Source organism: Neofelis nebulosa, chromosome 6, assembly GCF_028018385.1.
Source record: "Neofelis nebulosa isolate mNeoNeb1 chromosome 6, mNeoNeb1.pri, whole genome shotgun sequence".
Classification (NCBI taxonomy): Eukaryota; Metazoa; Chordata; class Mammalia; order Carnivora; family Felidae; genus Neofelis; species Neofelis nebulosa.
The window spans coordinates 136507293-136528203 of NC_080787.1; the positions used below are offsets into that span (position 1 = coordinate 136507293).

Consider the following 20911-nt stretch of genomic DNA (forward strand, 5'->3'; position numbering starts at 1 on the left):
TGAACATTAAGACAGGAAATAGACACAGTGCAGGGGGAAAATAACAAATTCACTTTTGGACATGTTTACTTTGAGGCTCTTACGGAGTTAGTAAAGGGAGCCGTGACCACTGGAATTGAGTCTGAATCTCATGAGAAGGATCTAGGCTGGATATAACTTGGAACTTATCAATAGATAGATGAGTAAGTGAGATTATCTAAAATGTGTTGAATTAGGAGAGTTTGTAAACTCGAAAGCACCTACGAATGTTAATTTTTAGTTAGTAATTTATTATGTTATATTAATTAATGAAAATGTACACACCGGACTTCAAAATGGTACTGTTTTCTTTCTCAATAACTAGGTATATATGTTGAGTCACTAATCATCAAACATATATGTATGTAATATATAATATTAATATATAATATATAATATACTGCAGTGCAGTATCCTCATCATTCATATGATTAGCAATGAAGATGTTTACTTATAATTTTATACTTAAAACGTGAATGATAATATTTATCTTTATTGTCAGCAAATAAATGTTTCACATAATATCATTCCTAGGTCATATGGCATTTTCTTTTATTACAGCTTTTGATTGGCTTCGAATCTGGAACAGTGGTGTTATGGGACCTCAAATCAAAGAAAGCCGACTACAGATACACGTATGATGAGGTAATAACATTAGTTTTGCTACTCAAACGTTATTTTTGTCATTTTTCTAGTTCAGAACAGCTTCTCTAAGAACTTAATTGGTGATTTTAGTTGAGGCAACCTTTGTAATTGTAACACTTTTTAAATATATAAAACAGATAATCACATAGCTTAAATAATTTAAAAAACAAAAAAATCTCTTCTCCACCCCTGTCTTTTGGCCTTCTAATCCCTTTAACCCTGGGACTAGTGTCAGCCGTTTATCTCGTTGGTTCTCCTAGAAGTATTCTGTCATTTATCAGCAAATTAATAAATGTATCCTATTTTGTTTTATTATATACAAGTCATAGTAAACTGTAGACAAGTATAGCTTCACTTGTTTTAAGTTCCAATGAAAGGGGTGCCTGGGTGGCTCAGTCAGTTAAGCGTCTGACTTCGGCTCAGGTCACGATCTCGCTGTCCGTGAGTTCGAGTCCCGCGTCGGGCTCTGTGCTGACCCCTCAGACCCTGGAGCCTGTTTCAGATTCTGTGTCTCCCTCTCTCTCTGCCCCTCCCCCATTCATGCTCTGTCTCTCTCTGTCTCAAAAATAAATAAACGTTAAAAAAAAAAATAAAAAAAAAAAAAGATCCAAATAAAGATTGATTGTGGTTGACCAATGTCTTTTAAGTCTCACAAACTGTAGGCCTCTCCTCACCTTTTGCCTTCCCTCCTTGCTGCATTCCTTCTTTCTTTTTTAAATTTTTTTTAACGTTTATTTATTTTTGAGACAGAGAGAGACAGAGCATGAACAGGGGAGGGGCAGAGAGAGAGGGAGACACAGAATCTGAAACAGGCTCCAGGCTCTGAGCGGTCAGCACAGAGCCCGACGCGGGGCTTGAACTCACGGACCGTGAGATCGTGACCTGAGCCGAAGTCGGACGCTTAACCGACCGAGCCACCCAGGCGCCCCTGCATTCCTTCTTTATGGCCATTTATTTGTTAAAGGTAGAGTCTCCCAAAGACTAGATTTTTCTGGCTCCGTCCCTCTTGTGTTTAACTTTTTTTTTTTTTTTTTTTTTTTTGCCCTTAGATTTCCTATAAAATGGATAGTATGCTGAGGCTTGATCGAATTCAGATTCAATTTTCATTTTTAGCGAGACTTCTTCATAAATGATGCTGATGCTTTTCTGTTAGGTGGAGTGTTAGTGTCTGTGAGGTGAGCAGGCAGTGTTGTTCAAGGCGTAGATTTATTAATGGATAGAGGTTGCAAAACGAAGGTGTAATTCTGTAATTCCTCCTCTACTTATTAACTCAGACACTTGAGTGTAAAGAGAAACTTCTTCTCATCTACTATTTGGTTAATAGTAGTACAGTTCTTAAGAAAAGCATCAATGATTCTCTCATTTTACTTCGATATTTACTCTAAAGGGGTTGTTCTCTAGTAATCTCAATGATGACCAGTTTGTTCTTGCTTCTAGTTTCACTATGTACTTAAGGATTTAAACATGTTTGCTCTCCTTTGACGCGTTGAAGTTACTATTCTTACTGATTTTCAGATTGTTCCATTTTTGGTCAGTGAACCTCCTCCTTTTGGTTCCTGAATTCTTTGGTGATAATAGTCATGGATAGCTTCCCTGCCATTATTATAACAAAGTGTAACTATTAATTTTGCATATTTTTGTTTCAAACTTAGGATGTTTTTCTTATGAAATGTGGCTCAGTCAGTGTGAAATGGTATCCAGTAACTGTAATCTGGGGATTAGTAAGGGTCATGATTTCTAATTCAATGACTAGAGCTAGTATCAGTGGTTTTTCTTGTTTTTAAGATAAAATATGTCATGTCTTCGTATTGATGCTTTCAGTTACTTAAATAGCAGATGACATTGAGAAACTATAGTAATACTTGGAATACTTTATTAATATTTGCATAGTATCTTTGTAAGCAGAACTAAAAGAGAATTTCCTTTGTTTTCATAGCAGCATACTTTGTGTCTATTTTTTTCATAGTTTTTTAAGTTTTTATTTATAAGCAGCGTGTGGCTCAATAATCAAGATCTCGTTGAAAGTATAAAAAAATATTTTTAACAGAAGATTCCTATAATTTCATTGAAAGTTTTGACCTGTAAATCTATTTTCTACATTAAAGTCAGAGCAGATTTTAAAAACTAAATTGAACGAGATGATAGTAAACGTTGATAGTTTAAAATAGTTCAAGATTAAATCGAATGAGATAATAGTAAACGTTGACCTGTATATGAGTGGAGCTCTTAAGTTTCAGTTATGTGGTTTTGTGCTACACTCAGCAGTTCTGCCATATTCCAGTAGGGCAGCTTTTAAAGTCAATTGACCATGAAGAACTAGGAGTGTTATCAACTTGAGAAGTTATTTAAAGAGGACCTAGGAGGGGCGCCTGGGTGGCGCAGTCGGTTAAGCGTCCGACTTCAGCCAGGTCACGATCTCGCGGTCCGTGAGTTCGAGCCCCGCGTCAGGCTCTGGGCTGATGGGTCGGAGCCTGGAGCCTGTTTCTGATTCTGTGTCTCCCTCTCTCTCTGCCCCTCCCCCGTTCATGCTCTGTCTCTCTCTGTCCCAAAAATAAATAAAAAACGTTGAAAAAAAAATTAAAAAAAAAAAAAAAATAAAGAGGACCTAGGAGAGTGATTTTATTTTTGGTTTTTTTTTTTTTTTTTTTTTTTTTGCAGACAGAATAATATTAGAACAAAAATTGAAAGAACAAAAATTGAAATTATATGACATACTTTGGTCATATAAAAATATTTCTCAGATAGTTTTTAAGTGGCTCAGAGGTATAAAATAACTTTCTAATCAAAAAAGGGTCTCTTCAGATTTTAAAAATCACCTCATTACTGTGAGAGATGGGTAACATGTTGGAACTGAGTCTGAGGTTTTTTTTTTTTGTTTTTTTTTTTTAAGTTGATCTTAGTTCCAAATCTGTGTTTCTGTCTTAGAGTTTTAGTTGATTTAAAAAATCTGTTCTAGGGGCACCTGGGTGGCTCAGTCGGTTAAGCGGCCGACTTCGGCTCAGGTCATGATCTCGCGGTCCGTGAGTTCGAGCCCCGCGTCGGGCTCTGTGCTAACAGCTCAGAGCCTGGAGCCTGTTTCAGATTCTGTGTCTCCCTCTCTCTCTGACCCTCCCCCATTCATGCTCTGTCTCTCTCTGTCTCAAAAATAAATTTAAAAAACGTTAAAAAAATTAAAAAAAAAAAAAGAATGTTTAAAAAAAAAATCTGTTCTAATCTAATGCAACCAGTTTTTTTTCTGATGGGATATTGATTGTAACTACTTGATAATTTAAGTTTAGCTATAGTTTATTCTGAGAAACTATAAGAATACATTGTTTTCGTGAATGTGTTGCTAATACATATATCATTATTATATCATCCTCATGCTGGCTTAAGGAATAAAAAGAATTAAAACAGTGTCAATATCATATTAAATTTCATTTGCATTATAAGAGGGCTAGTGGGAATGTAAAGGTTGTAACATGTTGACTTTAGCTTGGAAAATAGGAAAAGGTTAAAGTTGAAAATTATAATATTGATTGTATATAGCTTGGTGTTGAGATTTTCTTTCTAAAAATGGAATTCTTCACCCCTCTTCTATAGGCTATTCACTCTGTTGCCTGGCATCATGAGGGAAAACAGTTTATTTGCAGTCATTCAGACGGCACCTTGACTATATGGAATGTGAGGTCCCCAGCTAAACCTGTACAGACAATCACTCCACATGGTAAGAATGTATCCCTTTGAACGCTACAAAAATTGTGTACATTAAACTGTTTTGAATTTGGATTTTTTGTTTTGTTTTTGAGGATAAGGATGAGGGTTTTTTTAAGGAAATTAAAAATATATACACATATGGAAATAAAATGTAACAACCAGCTAATAAACTCTCTAAGTGTATTTACAGTTGATACTTCAAATTTGAACTTTGAGCAAATGAATGGCACATTGTCTTCTGAATATTGTTTGTCCAGTAGTCCAAAAAGTGAATAATTTTGTGAAAGATATAGGACTTACTTTAAGCCTTTCTCATTTTAAAGTTATCACTTGCAAGTTGCATGCAGCTTGTGTGTGTGCAGCTTGTGTGTGTGTGTGTGTGTGTACTGAAACACTTTGAACTCTACATAAGGTAATTTTATGCATTGAAGAATTATGTCAAAGGTTCCCAAGGTCACCCCAAGTTTGATGATTTACTAGTGAGACTCCCAGGACTCAGCAAAGGGATGAAGAGTAAAATCAACAAACGGAAAAGGTACATGAGGTAAAGTCTGGAAGAAGCTTCCAATAGCCCTCTCCCAGTGAAGTGACACAGGACATGTTTACTTGCTCTAGCAATGAGTTGTTACCAGATATGTGAAATGTTGTCTAACATGACATGTCTCGTATGAGCCCAGGGGTTCGGAGTTTTTATTGGAGTCTCTCCACCAACACTTTCTGCTTTAGCGCGTACCAAAATTTCAGATGCCCAGAAAGAAAGCAGGGATTCGTCATAAATTGTTTTGTTCATACAGACAGCTTAGGCACACTGTGTCACCCTTATCAGAATCGGAATTGTGGAAACCATCTCAAAAGCCAGTTACTAGATGCCAACCAAGAGCTAACCCTGCAAGCCAACCTTTCTAGGGATCGCAGTCTCAAGCTTGCTGTGTTAATTCTTTTCTGCGCAAGCTCTATTGACAGAACCTCTTAAGAAGGTTTTATTAGGGTGTTTATGAAGAGATTATGAAGGCCTTCTTTGAGTTTTGAATGAAGCTAAGGAATTTGTATTTCTTTATTAATCTGCATTCTCCAACCACCCTAAGAGATTCTTAACCAGTGAATTTAGGGAGATTAAAGGAATTGTTATTTTTTGGTAGTATATTGAAGAATATCCTGTAGTATTGCTAATATTTTATTTTTTGCTTTAAAATGATCAGTTCCTACTTTAAAAAAAATATTAATATAAATTATTGCAACATAGAAATTAAAGTAACAGTAAAATTAACGGTTTATCTACCTGTGTCAGGATGGGTTTTTAGAGTTGTTTTCTAGAAAAAAATAGTAATTCTTAAAGCCACACATTGTGATATACTTTACCATTGCTTTGTGGTAGCAGTCTTCCAGAAAAACTATTTTAAATTTGCAACAGGTGTATTTATGTGTGCATCCAGAGGATAGCCCTTAATGATTAAGGTTCCAGTTTTTCTTAATATATTTTCATTTTTTATTAGTGCCTAGTTCTCTAGTCTTGGTGATACTCCTAGGAGTTCCCTTAAATTTTAGGATCTCCTAAGACCTCTACATCCTAAGAATCCTGAAAACCAAAAAGTGGATGATTAGTTTCAAACCTTTCATTTCAAATCCAGGAGAAAATGAAACTAGTATCAAAGGTGATAGAAATATACAACATTGGTTTTGCAGTTTTAAGTTTATCTAAATTTTTATCTTTTTACATAAGAATGGTACTTTTTTTTTCTTTTTAACTGTTTGAGAGTAAGTTGTTGACATACTGCTCAGTCACCCCCAAATATTCCAGTATCTATTTCTTACAAATAAGAACATTCTCCTGTATCACCACCTTTTGCCTTTTATCAAAAGGGTCTATATGCAGATTACATTTAGTTGTCATGTTTCTTCATTGTCTTTCCAACTGGAACAGTTCTTGAGCCTTTTCTTGATTTTCATAACTGACAAATTTTGAATATTGTAGGTTAGTTATTTTATAGAATATGCCTGCATTTAGTTTTGTCTGATGTTTTTTCATGCTTAGATTCAGATTGCACTCTCTCAAAAGGTTTGCTTTCTTTTTGCTGCCTTCCAAGTGGAACTTGTGTTTGATTTGTCCACATTGATGGTATCTTATACCTTGGTCCCTTGATTAAACTTCTGTTAGAACTCTCTATTACAGCATTCGTTTTCCCTTTGAAATTGATAACTATTTTAACTTGTATTTGTAATCAGTAAATATTTTGATTTGAAGGCAGTACTTTGAGACTGTATCAACATAATGTACCTCCTCAAAATTATACCCTCTGTTTTTAGCACCCATTGTTGTTTCTTGGCTGGATTAACTTTACTGTGATAATTGCCAAATGTTGACTTTCTTGTTTAATCTTGATCCCTTTTTATGCCAAAATCTTAGCTCTTTGAGAGCAGATTTTCAGAAGTGGCATAAAGTTTCTATAGAGTTTGTAGTATCTTAGCAAAGTCACTAGCTAAAATTATTTTTAAATGAATAAGACAGAATATTTGTAGTAATATGTTCTTTTCAAAATTAGAATCCAAATAAAGTGTAAATAAGTTTTTTCTGTGGCAGGTGTGAAAAAGTAGGATGGCATTTATTGCATATAATAGCAGTCTAAAAATGTATATGATCAGAAGTACTCTTAATAAAATATGAATTATTTTCAATAGTAATAATGTTTACTGCTTATTGCTAAGGGTGGGTAACCTACCAGAGTTAAGGTTATGTTAATAACTGATTTCAGTGACAAAACTAAATACATTTTTATACATTAAACTAGAAAAATGTGTTTTTCATGCCGTAACAAGGTGTCATATATTCCATATATAACCATACTTGTGGTGTATAATTTGGGTGTACTAAATGTCTGCTTTGATGGATTGAAATTTAGGGTTATTTTCTCATTAGTGTCTTCTGTTGTTGTCTCTTGCTTTTACTTTCTAACAGTTATGGTAAATTACTTTAAATATACTAGACTTAAAATTTTGTCCATTTTGATTTTTTTTATATTTAAACCCATTTAATGGTTGGGTATCTTCTTCTTCAAAAGCATTTGTAAGCATTACCTTGATAGTCAGGAAATGATTGTACTTTAAGACTTCTGCCAGTACTTTTATTACATGATGTTCAAGGTAAGGAATAGCTTGAGATGTCCTTGAAGAATTTGTTCAGAAGACGTAATCAACCTAACATGGGGTTTTAAAGTCAGAAGATTTGTGGTCAAGCCCTGGTTCCCTAGTTTCTAGGTCTGTGGCCTTTGGGAAGTCAGTTAATATTTCTGAACCTCAACATCCTCAATTATAAATGGGGTTAATAAATGAATTTAGCCTTCTGACATGGTTGTTGTGGGGATTATTTTTACTTAAATTCAGCAAATATTGGGGCTACCATGTGATAGGCACTGTTCTATATCCTGGATCAAATAAACAAAATATAAGTGAAAGTACCTGAAAACTGTGATGTGCTATACATATGTGATTATAATAATTCTAAATCTGGGTCTGGTATTTATTTGATAGGATAGTACCAAAAGATTTTTAGATTAGAGTATTGTTCCCCAAAATATATTTCACAATACAAATTTTTCTTACGTTAATGAATTTTTTGGTGAAAAAGCATGTTATAGTTGAAGATTAGGAAATGCTGAATTAAAATTGAGCATTTTCTTCACTGTAATACTTCATAACCTTTAATGTGTGCTATGAATTTCTCAGAGTATATATGTATATACACGTACACACATATAGGTACATCCCTATATATATTATTTATACGGTTTACAAATGCATTTATTTTATGTGGCTTTTCACACACTTATTTGACTTTAGTATCTTTTATTTGGAGGACATCTTGTGGTTCTCTAGTGTTCTATGAAATACACTTTGGGGAATGATGGGCTTGAACTATAACTGAATCGTAAGATAGTTCTCCAGATGTGTTAGGTATTATGTTCCAGTTACCCTTTGATGATATCTTTCATAGCTAAAGTTGTTTGCCGGACTCTTCTTCTGAGGGGCACAGCAGTTATCTAGATAGTAACGATCAGATGTCCAGTAAAAGAAAATAATTTGAATTCATTTAAGATAATTTTTTGATATAATGTTGGATAACTTTACAATGCATATAAAGATGGTTGATAGTTACATTTTTTCAGAAGGTTTTCATTCGTGTGTCTAAAATATTTAACAGGTGATTTTTGACTAAAACAGTGATAGCTCCCTTTAATCTAGTTTTTATGAATTGCAGAGAACATTTCTTTGGCAATCAGACAACCTGGAATGTAACTCTAGCTTTGCTATGTGTGAAATAACTTTGTGGAGGTAATTACTATTCTCTGGGACTTAGTGTCATCTAAGGTGAACAAGGTGATTTTTAAGGTGTAAAGTTTTGTGAATCTGTGGAAATAAAGCAGTATTTGTTCCATCTACTGACTGCAAAGTCATTTCATCTTGGTGGGCTATAAATGCTGTATTTCATATGGTAAGCCTAAGGGTGAGTTCCACTTTTCTCTTTTTACCTGTTTGTCTCCTAGGACAGACAAGCTTTCATAATTTAGGAGGGAAGAACTTGATAATCCTAGAATGGCTCACATATTTACCCTGAAGCAATCATAATGATTCTATGATTTGCTGGTTCAGGGCACCACAGGATCTCCCCTCTAATCCTGGGTATGTGTGTGTCAATCAGAGTGAGATTTTTCTGATTGTCACCTTCATCAAAATCAGATGATTCTCAAAGGAGATAGACATGATAGATGGTTAAAATCAATAGATGTCCATTAAAGGACATGATATTTTAAAATTTATTTCCTAAAGCTTATTAATTGGTACAGTCTAATCTACTTATTAAGAAATAAACCAAGGTTGGGAAACTTTAATTCTGTTAAGTGTCACTGAAGAGAAAATAAAATCTTACATAAGTAAAAGTCAATACAGTATCTTAAAGATATGACATGCAAAAAATTGTATTAGTCTACCTTTAAGATTCACCGGAAGCATAAAACATTCAATAAATAATAAAACCATACTGCAGTTCTTTATATAGTTCATTACAAAGTTTTGCTCAGTTTATGAATTTGAAAGGACTTACCAGACTCCACAGACATATGCAAATAAAGCTTTTATTTCAAGGCAAAGGATATCATCCTGCAGCAGGAGAAACATAACGCAGGTAAGCATTCTGAGAGACGTCCCATATCCAAGCTCCCACAGGCACTTACATGTACACAAGGATCGTGCTGAGTCTCCCTCCAACCACCATCTGACTTCTGAGGAACTCAATTTACCCTTTCAGTGATCAAGCCAGTCTTGCCAAACCAATTAGGCCCATTGCCAGCCATCAGTAAAACTGTTACACTCGGGGTTACCAGGGGAGTTTTGGGGCGTTTTGGAACTTGAACAAGCATATCATAACTCCCATTGCCCTTGGCCAAGAGTCAAAAACTACATATTCAGATATCTCCAGCTGGGGTGTCTTCACACTCATTAAAGAAAGAACACCCTCCTCGTTTCAGACTAGTATTGTTAACGGTGTGATTCTCCAGTTGGAATGATTTTATTTTCTAGAACATCACCGTCCAATAGAAATGTAATGCAAGCTGCATGTGTAGTTTTAAATTTATTAGTAACTATACCAGTAACTGTTGAAAAAGGTCAAATTAGTTTTAATAATGTTCGAGATATTTCACATTCTTTTTTTATACAAACTTGAGATATTTCTCATTCTTTTTTTATACTCTTTGAAATATATGTACTTTACAATTATACCACATCTTGGACTAGCCACATTTTAGGTGTTAAGTAGCCGTGTATGAGTGGTGGCTACCACGGTGGACTTTGTGATGGAGACCTAAATGATTTTACAATGAGAAACAAAATCTGTATTTTGGAAATACTACTTTGATGGTAGTGCATCAGTTGAGCTGGCAGCAGAAGAGGGAGACCAATTAAGAAGCTTTTATAAACAATAAATAATGAAGATTTCGATCGTGACAACAAATGGGAAGAAATGGACATACGTGAATACAATTCTGGAATTTAATCTACAGGGCTTAGACCAATTCTTTGTGGCTGGGTGGTTTACAGGAATGGAGAGCAGAGCATAGTAAGAGATAAGAAATCAGATGTGACAAGGAGGTTTATATGATTTATTAAGTTGTTTTATAATTAACCAGCTCTTTTCAACAACTTATCAAGGCAGTTCACAGGTATTTGAACAAGCACAAGCTGAATAAGCACAGATTTTTGCTGCTCGGGTGACATAGCAAGTAAGAAGTAAAATGACACCTAGTGGTGAAATCAGGTGATCCTCTAAACATCCTGTATATGTGCTGTATTAAATCTTATGCCTTGTTACTTACTTGATTTAGAAAATGGTTAATCTAGGATTACAGATGAATAAATTTTTCTGTAATGAAGCAATGATTGGTGACATAATTTTAAAAATCTGAGTTGGAAAAAAAAAAAAAAACAGACTATGCTGATCAAAAGGACTCATTAATGTCCACACAAGATTAATGAAGAAAGATGACTATAAAAACTGCAACATTTTTGACTTATGGAGATAATGAAACTACTCTGCAGCATCCTTATAGGAGGTGGGAAAAAAAGTTTACTTACAAAGAAATAAAAATCAGACTGGCTTTAAACTTCATTATAAGTTTAAATGCTGGACATGGTGGAACAACATGGAAGACTATTGAGCAAGACAAAAGCTAAGAATTTTGTACCTAGCCATGTTTTGTGCATGACATATAAAAGCTCCAACTTGTAAGGATTCAGTAGATACACCACTCAATGTCCTTCTTTAAAACTCATCCTAGCCACTGAAAGAGTGGTGGTGAATATTGAAATAAGTTAAATTGAGTTACAGTTGAATAATTGTTTACTTCATGAAGCAAAATGTATACAAAAGTAACCTTTGAGAAAATAAATATAAAATTTATGTCCGCATTCTCAAGTTTTATCAGTCTGACACTTTCATTAGAACTTTGGGGGGTAGAAGGAGAATAAAGGCCTGATGCTGGCTGTCAGAGCAGACATTTAACTTACTGGAAGGCCCTATATTTCTGAACATACTGAAATAGTGGTTAAAATCCTGTGTTCCTTGTACAGTGTGAGGGACTAATTTTCAGATTTAGGTGTCCTTTTTTTCTACCTTTCTGTTTTTCTCAATTCCCCTTCCCCACTCAGTAAACCAGTCTTCTCTCCTAGCAGTCCTTTCCAGTCCCTCGGTCTGGTGTTCTGCTTACTTTGTCACTGGCCACTTGGTTTTTGTAAATTAGGATGCCAGAGGTTCAAGTTTCATTACATTGTCATTTCATACAAAGAGGGGAAGAGATGATTCCCTGGGATCTTGAGGCAGGATTAGATGCTCTAATACCAGTTGACAGGTGTGTATTTATAAAAATTTAATGTAATAAAGGTGACATTTTGAATCCGTGGGAAAGCTATGATGGTTCAATAAATAGCGCTGGTAGGTGCATACCTCTATCACAACTCTTCAAATTGTACACTTTAAATCTGTGCACTTTGCTGTCTGGCAATTACAGCTCAATAGAACTATAAAAATAGCTCGGAAATTGTTAGAGGAAAAATACTTTCCCTGTGCCAAAATAAACTTCACAAAATAATGAAATGTAATGAGTGAGACTGTAAAGCAATTATAAGATACTGCAAAAAGAAACTTAAATGATGTGGGGGCAGGGAAGAACTTCGTAATAAGCATGAAACCAAGAAAGGGAAACCAAGGATCCCATAAATGTGATCGTATCTTGCCAGTCCCTTCTCCCTCAGCCTTTCCCCATGTTAGCAGCCCGGTCCCCTTTCCTGTCCTACCAGGTACATTGTCAAAAATCTTACAGGTGTTCTTCCAAAATAAATATGCTTCTAAAATTATATATATTAGTACATGTATATATGTAAATATGAGGGTTTGGGCATTGTTTTGCAAAATACAGAATTATATTAGTCTTTTTTGTATGTTTTCCGAATCCAGTGTACTTGAGGAAAGTCTCTTCGTGTCATCTGGCATAGTTCTAATTCCTTCATCTTAATAGCCATGTAATAGCCAATTGTTTGTGTCCCAGTTTTTCCCAGTGTTCAGCCATTCCAAAATAATGGATGTTCACTTTATTTTCAGTTCTTGAAAATACACTACAAGTTATGTTGTTATTACCATCTTGTACATATTTGGTAGGCATTGGTCCTTTTGTTTTTATGGAATAAATGTTTAGGAGTAGAATTGCTGTTCCTAAGGGTTAGAGTTTTAAGTATTTTTTTTAAAAAATTTGAATGTTTATTTTTGAAAGAGAGAGAGGGAGAGAGACAGAGCATGAGTTGGGGAGGGCAGAGAGAGAGAGAGAGACACAGAATCTGAAGCAGGCTCCAGGCTCTGAGCTGTCAGCACAGAGCCCGATGTGGGGCCCAAACTCCCTAACCGTGAGGTCATGACCTGAGCTGAAGTCAGCCGCTTAACCAACTGAGCCACCCAGGTGCCCTATAAGTATTTCTACTTTTAATTAATGTTCTCAGGCTGCCTTTCAAAGAGACTGTATCCATTACACATTTCCTTCAGCCATGTATGAATCCTTCTTTTACAACATTCCTGCTAACAGTAGACATTATAGCCCATTTTACTTCTGCATTTTCCTTTTTTTTTTTTTTTAACTTCCTCTTTGCTCAAGGTTTCAAAATCAAAGAGTGACTTCCTTCTTTCCTAGGTATTTTCTGAGCATGCACATGACCTTGCACCTGTATGCAACCTTTTAGTCCTAGTGTATGTCTAGTTTTTCAGGATTTTCTTTAAGTTCTTGCCCAGGCTCTTACTTGACACACCTGAAACCACAGCCTTAGGCAACTGTGATACCACCAGCAAATTGTTATTATATCTGTGCTGCCCTGCAGGTATGAGACCTTCTGTCTCCCTAAGCTGATGTCTGTGTCAAATGAAATTGCCACGATATCTTGGGAATAGTTTCCAGGGAGCTGTGAGTTGGGACAAAATATCAATGATTGTGGTCTAACAAAGCTGGTTTTGATGGAATTGCGAAATTTCAACCCTCTGTGATGGCATGTATTATTGCTTTTTCCTGTTTGTCTAGTCACTGAGCTGGGGAGTGAGGAGGTTGGGAATAGCCTTTCATCAGAACATCCCCCCCCCCCCCACCCCGAGTTTCCATCATTCTGTTGGGTAGACAATGTTCCACTTGTTTTGCGACTTCACAGTTCTGAAGTGGTTAACTTTAGTTGCTAGTATTTAAATTTTTGTGGGAGAGCGAGTTCACAGAGGTCCTTACTTTGTCATTCTGGACGTCACCTTCCTTTCCTAGTTTTCCTTAGCTTATTCATAGGTAGTGAGCTGACCATGTGAACTTTAAGGTCATTTTGTGCAAATCCAAGAAAAGCTGTTGGAATTCTAATTACATTAAATTTGTGAATTAATTGTGGAAGAATTGGCATTTTAAGATTTTTAGTTTTCTTAACTGGTAACACATGATTAAGACTGATAGACTTGATTATTTAAATGTATACTTTTGTGCAGTTTTTTAAATTTTCTAAGAATTCAGTCGTAAATGAGTCTAGGAAAAATACCTGTAATATATGATGGATATAGTGTTAATGACCTTTGATTAGCATTTTTAAATGTAAAGAAGGTAAGATATAAGCATAGGTAAAGGACATGAGGTATTTTTCAAAGAAGATATACAGATGACCGGAAAGGCAAAGAATACTCAGAGATTAAAACAACACAAATTAAAATGAGATACCCTTTCCACTTAACAAAAACAAAACAAAAGAAAACATTGTTTACGAAGAGTGTGGCAAACTATGTTCTTACACTGCTGTTGGATGTATGAATTGGTATAGCCTGTTTGGAATACAGTTTGACCCACATATCCCTTTTCCTAAGAATTAATCCTTAGGAAAAATCATCAATTTACACACTCATTAAATAGTAACTGAGTGCCCACTTTATGCCAAATAATGTTTGTCACCAGGAATACATCAACAGAAACACATACACACGTAAAACCTTTGCCTTCATGGCATTTACATTCTTGTCGGTGAGGCAAACAAGAATAAAATTTAAACAATGAAAGTTTATTAGAATGAGCAGGTGTGCCAAGAGGCAGGGGGAAGGTGGGAGAGAAGTATGGGGTAGAGGCATGTGTTTGGGATCTCCCAAGAATATTACAATAATGTTGAGAATGATTAATCTCTAAGAAAGGGGAATATGTTTTATTTGCTTTATATTTTTCTGTGTTGTTTCTACAATGAATATGTAGAAATAGCAGAAATAAAACTTTTTTTAAAATAATAAAATTCTTTCACAGTATGAATTTCTGACATTTTATAGAGCTTGGTTTATTTTAGCAGTCTCTTCAGACATTACAGTGGATGGATCCTACTTTAGAATAAATATAAATGAAGTTATTAGCATAGGGTTTAATTTTGCAACCTGTCACACTTGGGTAAAATATGGCTTAATTTATTTTTTTAAATCTAGCTATTTTAAAACTTGAATTCATTTACAAAATTGAAATTCTGTTTGCTTATCTGTAATTAAGAACATTGGAAAGGCTATCAATGTCTCTTTTCAAGAATTTTGTCACATAAATGTACTAAGTTACTCATTTACTTTGCAGCACTGACTTTCAAACAGTAAAAATTACTTGATCATTTTGAATATTTTATATTGAAAACTTCTTTCAAAATTGTTTAAAAATGTTTCATGGTTGATTTCATTATACTTTAATTTTATATATTAACTATCAATGTAAGAATTTAGAGTAATTTAGAATTTTAGAATTTAATGCAGGAAAATATATTTTAGGAAAACAGTTAAAGGATGGAAAGAAGCCAGAACCATGCAAACCTATCCTCAAGGTGGAATTCAAAACGACTAGATCTGGGTAAGATTTTACTTCATTGCCAATATTCATTGTATATAATTACTAAAATAGCACTAAAGGCTATTTTATCATTATGTTTTAAAGCCTACTTTAGAATGTTCTAGCCCAGTCTTAAATTTTATGCATGCTTTATTTAATGAAATAACTAAAATTGGTAAATTTAGGATAAAGTATTTCTTTGTATTCTCTTTGTCTTTGGTAGTTTTGTAATGTATCTTGGGAAGTTTGAATAATCTTTCTTGTTAAACATTATACATTCAGTTCAGTTACTCTTTAGCAACAATGGTTGCTGCTATTCACTACTATTCACAGTAGTATTCACTACTGAAAACTGGAACAAGCAGTGAACAAATATTTAAAACTTAACCTATTTATACTATATATGTTAATTATGAAAGTTATGTGTGTTTTTCACAAATTAAATCTCATCATGAGAATATTTGGCAAATACAAAAACACATACGGTTTAAATACTAAAGGAAGTTTGTCAGTTGTAGTTTGTATTTCTTATATGTACCAGATGTTAAAATGTATAATAAAGGGAAAAATTATAAATGTTTGTTAGAAAATTCCACCTCATTAACCCCTGAAAGAAGCCTTTTGTTTATGTTCTAGTTCCCCAGGAAGAGTGTGTGGTTTTATTTATCATAGCTATGTAAGGGAGTGAATTTATGTAGTGTATACAGAGCATTGGTTCTCAAATTGTGGTCCTTGGAACAGCAGTATTAGCTGAGACCTTGTTAGAAATGCAAATTCTCAGACTCTTCCCCACACCTTCTGGATCAGAAACTATCTGTGGGTGGAGCCAACCAATCTGTATTTTAATTAGACTGAGAGGAGATTCTGATGCATGGAAATTTAGAACCCTGGCATATGTTTTCTTTTTTAAGTTTATGTATTTTGAGAGAGAGAAAGAGCACACAGGGGTAGGGGCAGAGAGAAAGAGAGACAGAATCCCAAGCAGGCTCTGCACCATCAGCACAGAGTCCAGTGTGGGGCTTGATCTCACAAACCGTGACATCATGACCTGAGCCGAGATCATGACCTGAGCCGAGATCAAGAGTTGGATGCTTAACTGCCTACGCCACCCTGGCGCCCCAGTTTTTAAATACCAGCTTATAACCACTGGTTGTTATAACTGTGGTCCACTGACCTCTATTTACTCGTCTTCTAATCGTATTCATTTTAGCCCTATTCTCATTTGAGAAAGACAGTGGCTGAAGAATCATAAGGTTGCTGTTACTTGTCCTTGATACTCATCAGCCTTCCTGTGGGATTCGGAAGATGTACTGGTTCCAACAAGAGGTTGAATGAACTCCAAAAGGAATGGCATCTGTTTAATTGACTGTGGCATCCCTCACTGTGTGACCTTTGGCATAGAGTTTTTTGACTTCTTGGAACTTCAGTTTTCTCATTTATTACATAAATATGATAATAGGTCAAAAGGTGGTTGTGATGAATTAAGTGAGAGACAGTCATGTATTGAAAGCATTTCACAGAGTGCCCGGTACATAATAAACTTCCTCTGAATAGTTGCTCTTATTTTTACTAGAAAACTTCCTACTACCAACTGTCCTACTGCCTACTACCTACTTCCTACTACCAAATTGTTTGCATAATTTGTCCTATGGCAAAGGAATGTAAGGAAAGGCAATGACAGCAAAAACAAAAACAAAGTGTGTGGGGTAAACCAGAAAAAAACCTGTGTTTATAGTTTACAATACAACATCAAATGAATTGTCTACACATTTAAATTAACCATGCCTGTTGTCTACTGATTGGAAACAAAGGCGAATGTCCAGGGAGGATTTTTTTTTTCTATTTGTGCTTTACTGTTTTCAATTTTTTTTAAGCTTATCTATTTTGAGAGAGAGAGAGAAGAGGGAGGGAGGGAAGGAGGGAGGGAGGGAAGCAGAGAGAGAGAGAGAGAGAGAGAACACAAACAGGGGAAGGGCAGAGAGAGTGGTAGGGAGAGAATCCCAAGCAGGTTTCACATCGTCAGCAAGGAGCCCGATGCGGGGCTCGAACTCACAAACTGTGAGATCATTACCTGAGCCAAAATCAAGAGTCAGAAGACGTTTAACCAACTGAGCAACCCAGGTGCCCCACCTGTTTTCAATTCTTTTATAATGATAATGTTTATGTTTCCATTTTCTTCAGGATGGCAGCCATACTTTTTCTTAAGATCAGAAATGAAAAAAAAAAAAAAGTCTCATTCCTTTGTATGCATTTGTAGATACCTGTAAATTGATCAATAGGATCACCCTCTGATAATGATCTTCACTAGCTTTACAATTTCTTTTTTCACCTGGCATAAGACATTGGGTAAATTAAACAGGTTCTTATTTCACAGTGCATGGCCTCTTTGGAAACTTGAGATAGTTCCTTAGAATTCCAGTGTGCAACCAGCATTGAGAACTGCACCCCTATTCCACCTACAGCAGAATCACCCTCCTTTAAGTAAGCCAGTCAGCTCTCCCCTTTTCCTGTTCCTAGCAAGTGTCTTGAGCAGGTACTACCTGAAGTTGTTTGTCAGGTTGGCAACAAGTAATATTGGCAAATTACCAGATTTTATTAGAAGAGTCATCCTTCCCTCCTCAAGATCTGCATTGTCTTCTTTTTGCCTAGAAATCATTTGAGGAGAAAGATTCTCTTTCATCCGTTATAACTCAACAATAATATCACTGCTTTGTGGATGTCTTGGCCATGTTGCCTAGATTAGGACCGCAGTAATATAGTCTCAAAGCATGCTGTATTTTTCCCTTCTAGAATTTTTACTTGTCATTAATGATGAAATTATTAGTTTAATGCATGTGTTCCCTCTTAAATATTCAGCTCAGTGAAAGCATGGGACATACCTGTCTCAGTTCTAATTGCCCTAGCATACTGTTACTGAATTTGAGGAAGAAGAACATAGGCCGGTGTTTCGAAAAGTGTATCCGTGAAGAATTAACTGTTATAGATCAATAATAACATATAATTTGTTTCTGAAGCAAAGGTACACTCTGACAAAAAATGGAATCACGATGTTGTATCTGGCTTTTGTTTCCTAGTAAAATAAAAGCATATGTTGCACCAGGAGAGAGCAGATTTTTCCCCTAACATAGTGAACGGTGACAGTATAATTAATAGAACATTTTAATAGCACTTTTATTAAAACTATGGGACTATTCTTTACACAGCCAGTTCTTAATCCAAAGTTAAATGTGAAGCCAATTCTGTCGAAGTTGGTTTTTTCAACACTGGCATGACCCAGGTGTGGAGTGCTACAGCAGATGGTGCTCGAGCAAAGAGATAAGGGTGTGAGCTCTGGAGCCGGCCCGCCTGGGTCCGCTGCTTCCTCAGAGCCCTGCCATCTTGGGCACATCAGCTAAGCTTCCTGTGCTTGTGTCTTCATCTGTCAGGCAGGAACAATAATAGTATCTGCCTCATAGAGTTGTTACGAAGATTAAATAAACGAAGCACTTGGAACATACCCTTCCAACCGGTTGTCTCGCATACCTCTTGTCTCAGAACAGCATTCGATGAGCCCTGACGGGCATCTCTGATTTTGCTTTCTCAGAGCAGATGTACAAGTTGTAAGGTTGGCAAAACTATAGTAAGTAAGGAGCCTCACTGACATTCTTCCCTGGATTGAGAATTCCACTCTGAGAAACATTATGACATTACATTATTTGTTTGTTTGTTTGTTTGTTTGTTTGTTTGTTTGACACACAATATTACATCAGTTTTGGTTGTACAGTGTAGTGATTCAACAACTCTGTGCATTATGCTGTGCTGGCCACAGGGGCAGCTACCGTGTGTCACCGTACAACACTATTACAGTACCATTGACTGTTCCATATGCAGTAACTTGCATCCCTGCCACCTCTTCATTCTGTAACTGGAAACCTCTATCTCCCATTCCCTTCACCCGTTTTGCCCATCCCCCCTCACCCCTGATTTTTTTTGTTTTTAAATATTAGATAAGGGTGATCTGCTAGTGGGTTACGACAATACTTTTGTTGGTTGTGACATCAATTTTTAACTTATGGACTAGAATAAGATATAGAGTGCACTGCAGGTTTTAGGTTAAGTATTGGTTCACATGAAACTTGTTCAACCGTATGTACTTACGTATCTGTATACTGTATCGTGAAGTAAAATGTACTTCGTACTATGACTCAAGATCATCATGTTTGAGAGCCCCTGATTTAGGGGAAATAACTGAGGCTTCGGATTTTTAGACTTAGGTTCCAAGCCCAGTTCTGCCACTCAAGTGATGGTATAATCTTTGGCAAGTTGCTTAACATCACTGAACCTCTGTCCTTACCTTGGTAAAATAGGGACAGTAATTCCCACTTAATAAAAGTGCTGTAGAGACCTGAAAGAAATAATATGTGTTTGGCCCATGGTACATGTTTGGTAAATTGTAGTTCCTTTTCTCCTTTACTTCTGCATTTTTTGTTTTGCTAATAGACGGCATAACAAGTTACAGGCAGGGCCAAATTTTCAACAACAATGAACTCTGGATAGGTTCAAGTTTTCAAACAGGTTTATTTATTTTTGAGAGACAGAGTGCAAGCTGTGGAGGGACAGAGAGAGAGGGAGACACAGAATCAGAAGCAGGCTCTAGGCTCCAAGCTGTCAGCACAGAGCCCGATGTGGGGCTTCAACCCAAACCGTGAGACCGTGACTTGAGCTGAAGTCAGATGTTTAACCGGCTGAGCCACCCAGGCACCGCAGGAGTTAGTGTCTTTTAAGGAATATGCTACCACTCAAAGAATCACGAGTTTGGGGGAGAAGCATCTCTGTTCAGTATCCTAGAAGTGAATGTTATCATAGTTAAAAATGGCAGTTTAGTCACATTTGGAGAACCACATCTAAGAGATTAATTTACTCCCTTTCCTCGAACACGTACTATGGCAAACCCTTTGTGTATAGGGCCAGAGAGAATATTTTAGGCTTTGCAAGCTGGATAGGTCTCAACTGGCAGCTATCCAACTCTGCTGTTGTAGCCCAAAAGCAGCCATAGACAACTCATGAATGAATGCAGCTGTGTTCCATAAAACTGTATGTACAGACACTGAAATTTACATTTCCTTTAATTTTCATGTGTCATGATATATTCTTTTGTGTATTTGTTTTCAACTATTTAAGAATGTAAAAATCATTTTTAGTTTGTAGGCCATACAAAAACAGACAAGAGGTTATAGTTTGCTGACTCCCTTGATATGCACACATGTACATACATATAACGTATTTAAGTTTGTCTATAAGCAAACGTTGCCCCCCACCCAGTGGTGCCTGAATTTGTTTTCAAGTAGCTTAGTAGATGATTTATTTAATTTATTTTTATTTTGGGGGGGCACCTGGGTGGGTCAGTCAGTTAAGCATCCGACTTCAGCTCAGGTCATGGTCTCGTGGTTTGTTAGTTGGAGCCCCCATGGGGCTCTCTGCTCTCAGCGCAGAGCCCACTTCAGATCCTCTGTCTCCCTTGCTCTCTACCCCGCCTTCCCTCCCTCACGCTGTCAAAAATAAACATTTTTAATTTTTTTTTTATTTTTTAAATTTATTTATTTTGAAAGAGAAAGAGAGCGCTATTGGGGAAGGGGCAGAGAGAGAGGGAGAGAGAGAGAGAGAGAGAATCCTAA

The 20911-nt window shown here is 36.0% G+C and overlaps 1 protein-coding gene across 7 annotated transcripts in view; it reads left to right on the plus strand.

The window, feature by feature from the left end:
• Positions 1-20911, plus strand: part of STXBP5 (syntaxin binding protein 5) — a 170711-nt gene that overhangs the window by 60419 nt on the left and 89381 nt on the right. For all 7 annotated transcript variants that reach the window (XM_058735568.1, XM_058735570.1, XM_058735571.1 and 4 more), the window contains exons 7-9: positions 580-663; positions 4246-4369; positions 15200-15278. In XM_058735568.1, the coding sequence (XP_058591551.1) occupies positions 580-663; positions 4246-4369; positions 15200-15278 (287 nt within the window). The remainder of the gene's footprint in view (positions 1-579; positions 664-4245; positions 4370-15199; positions 15279-20911) is intronic.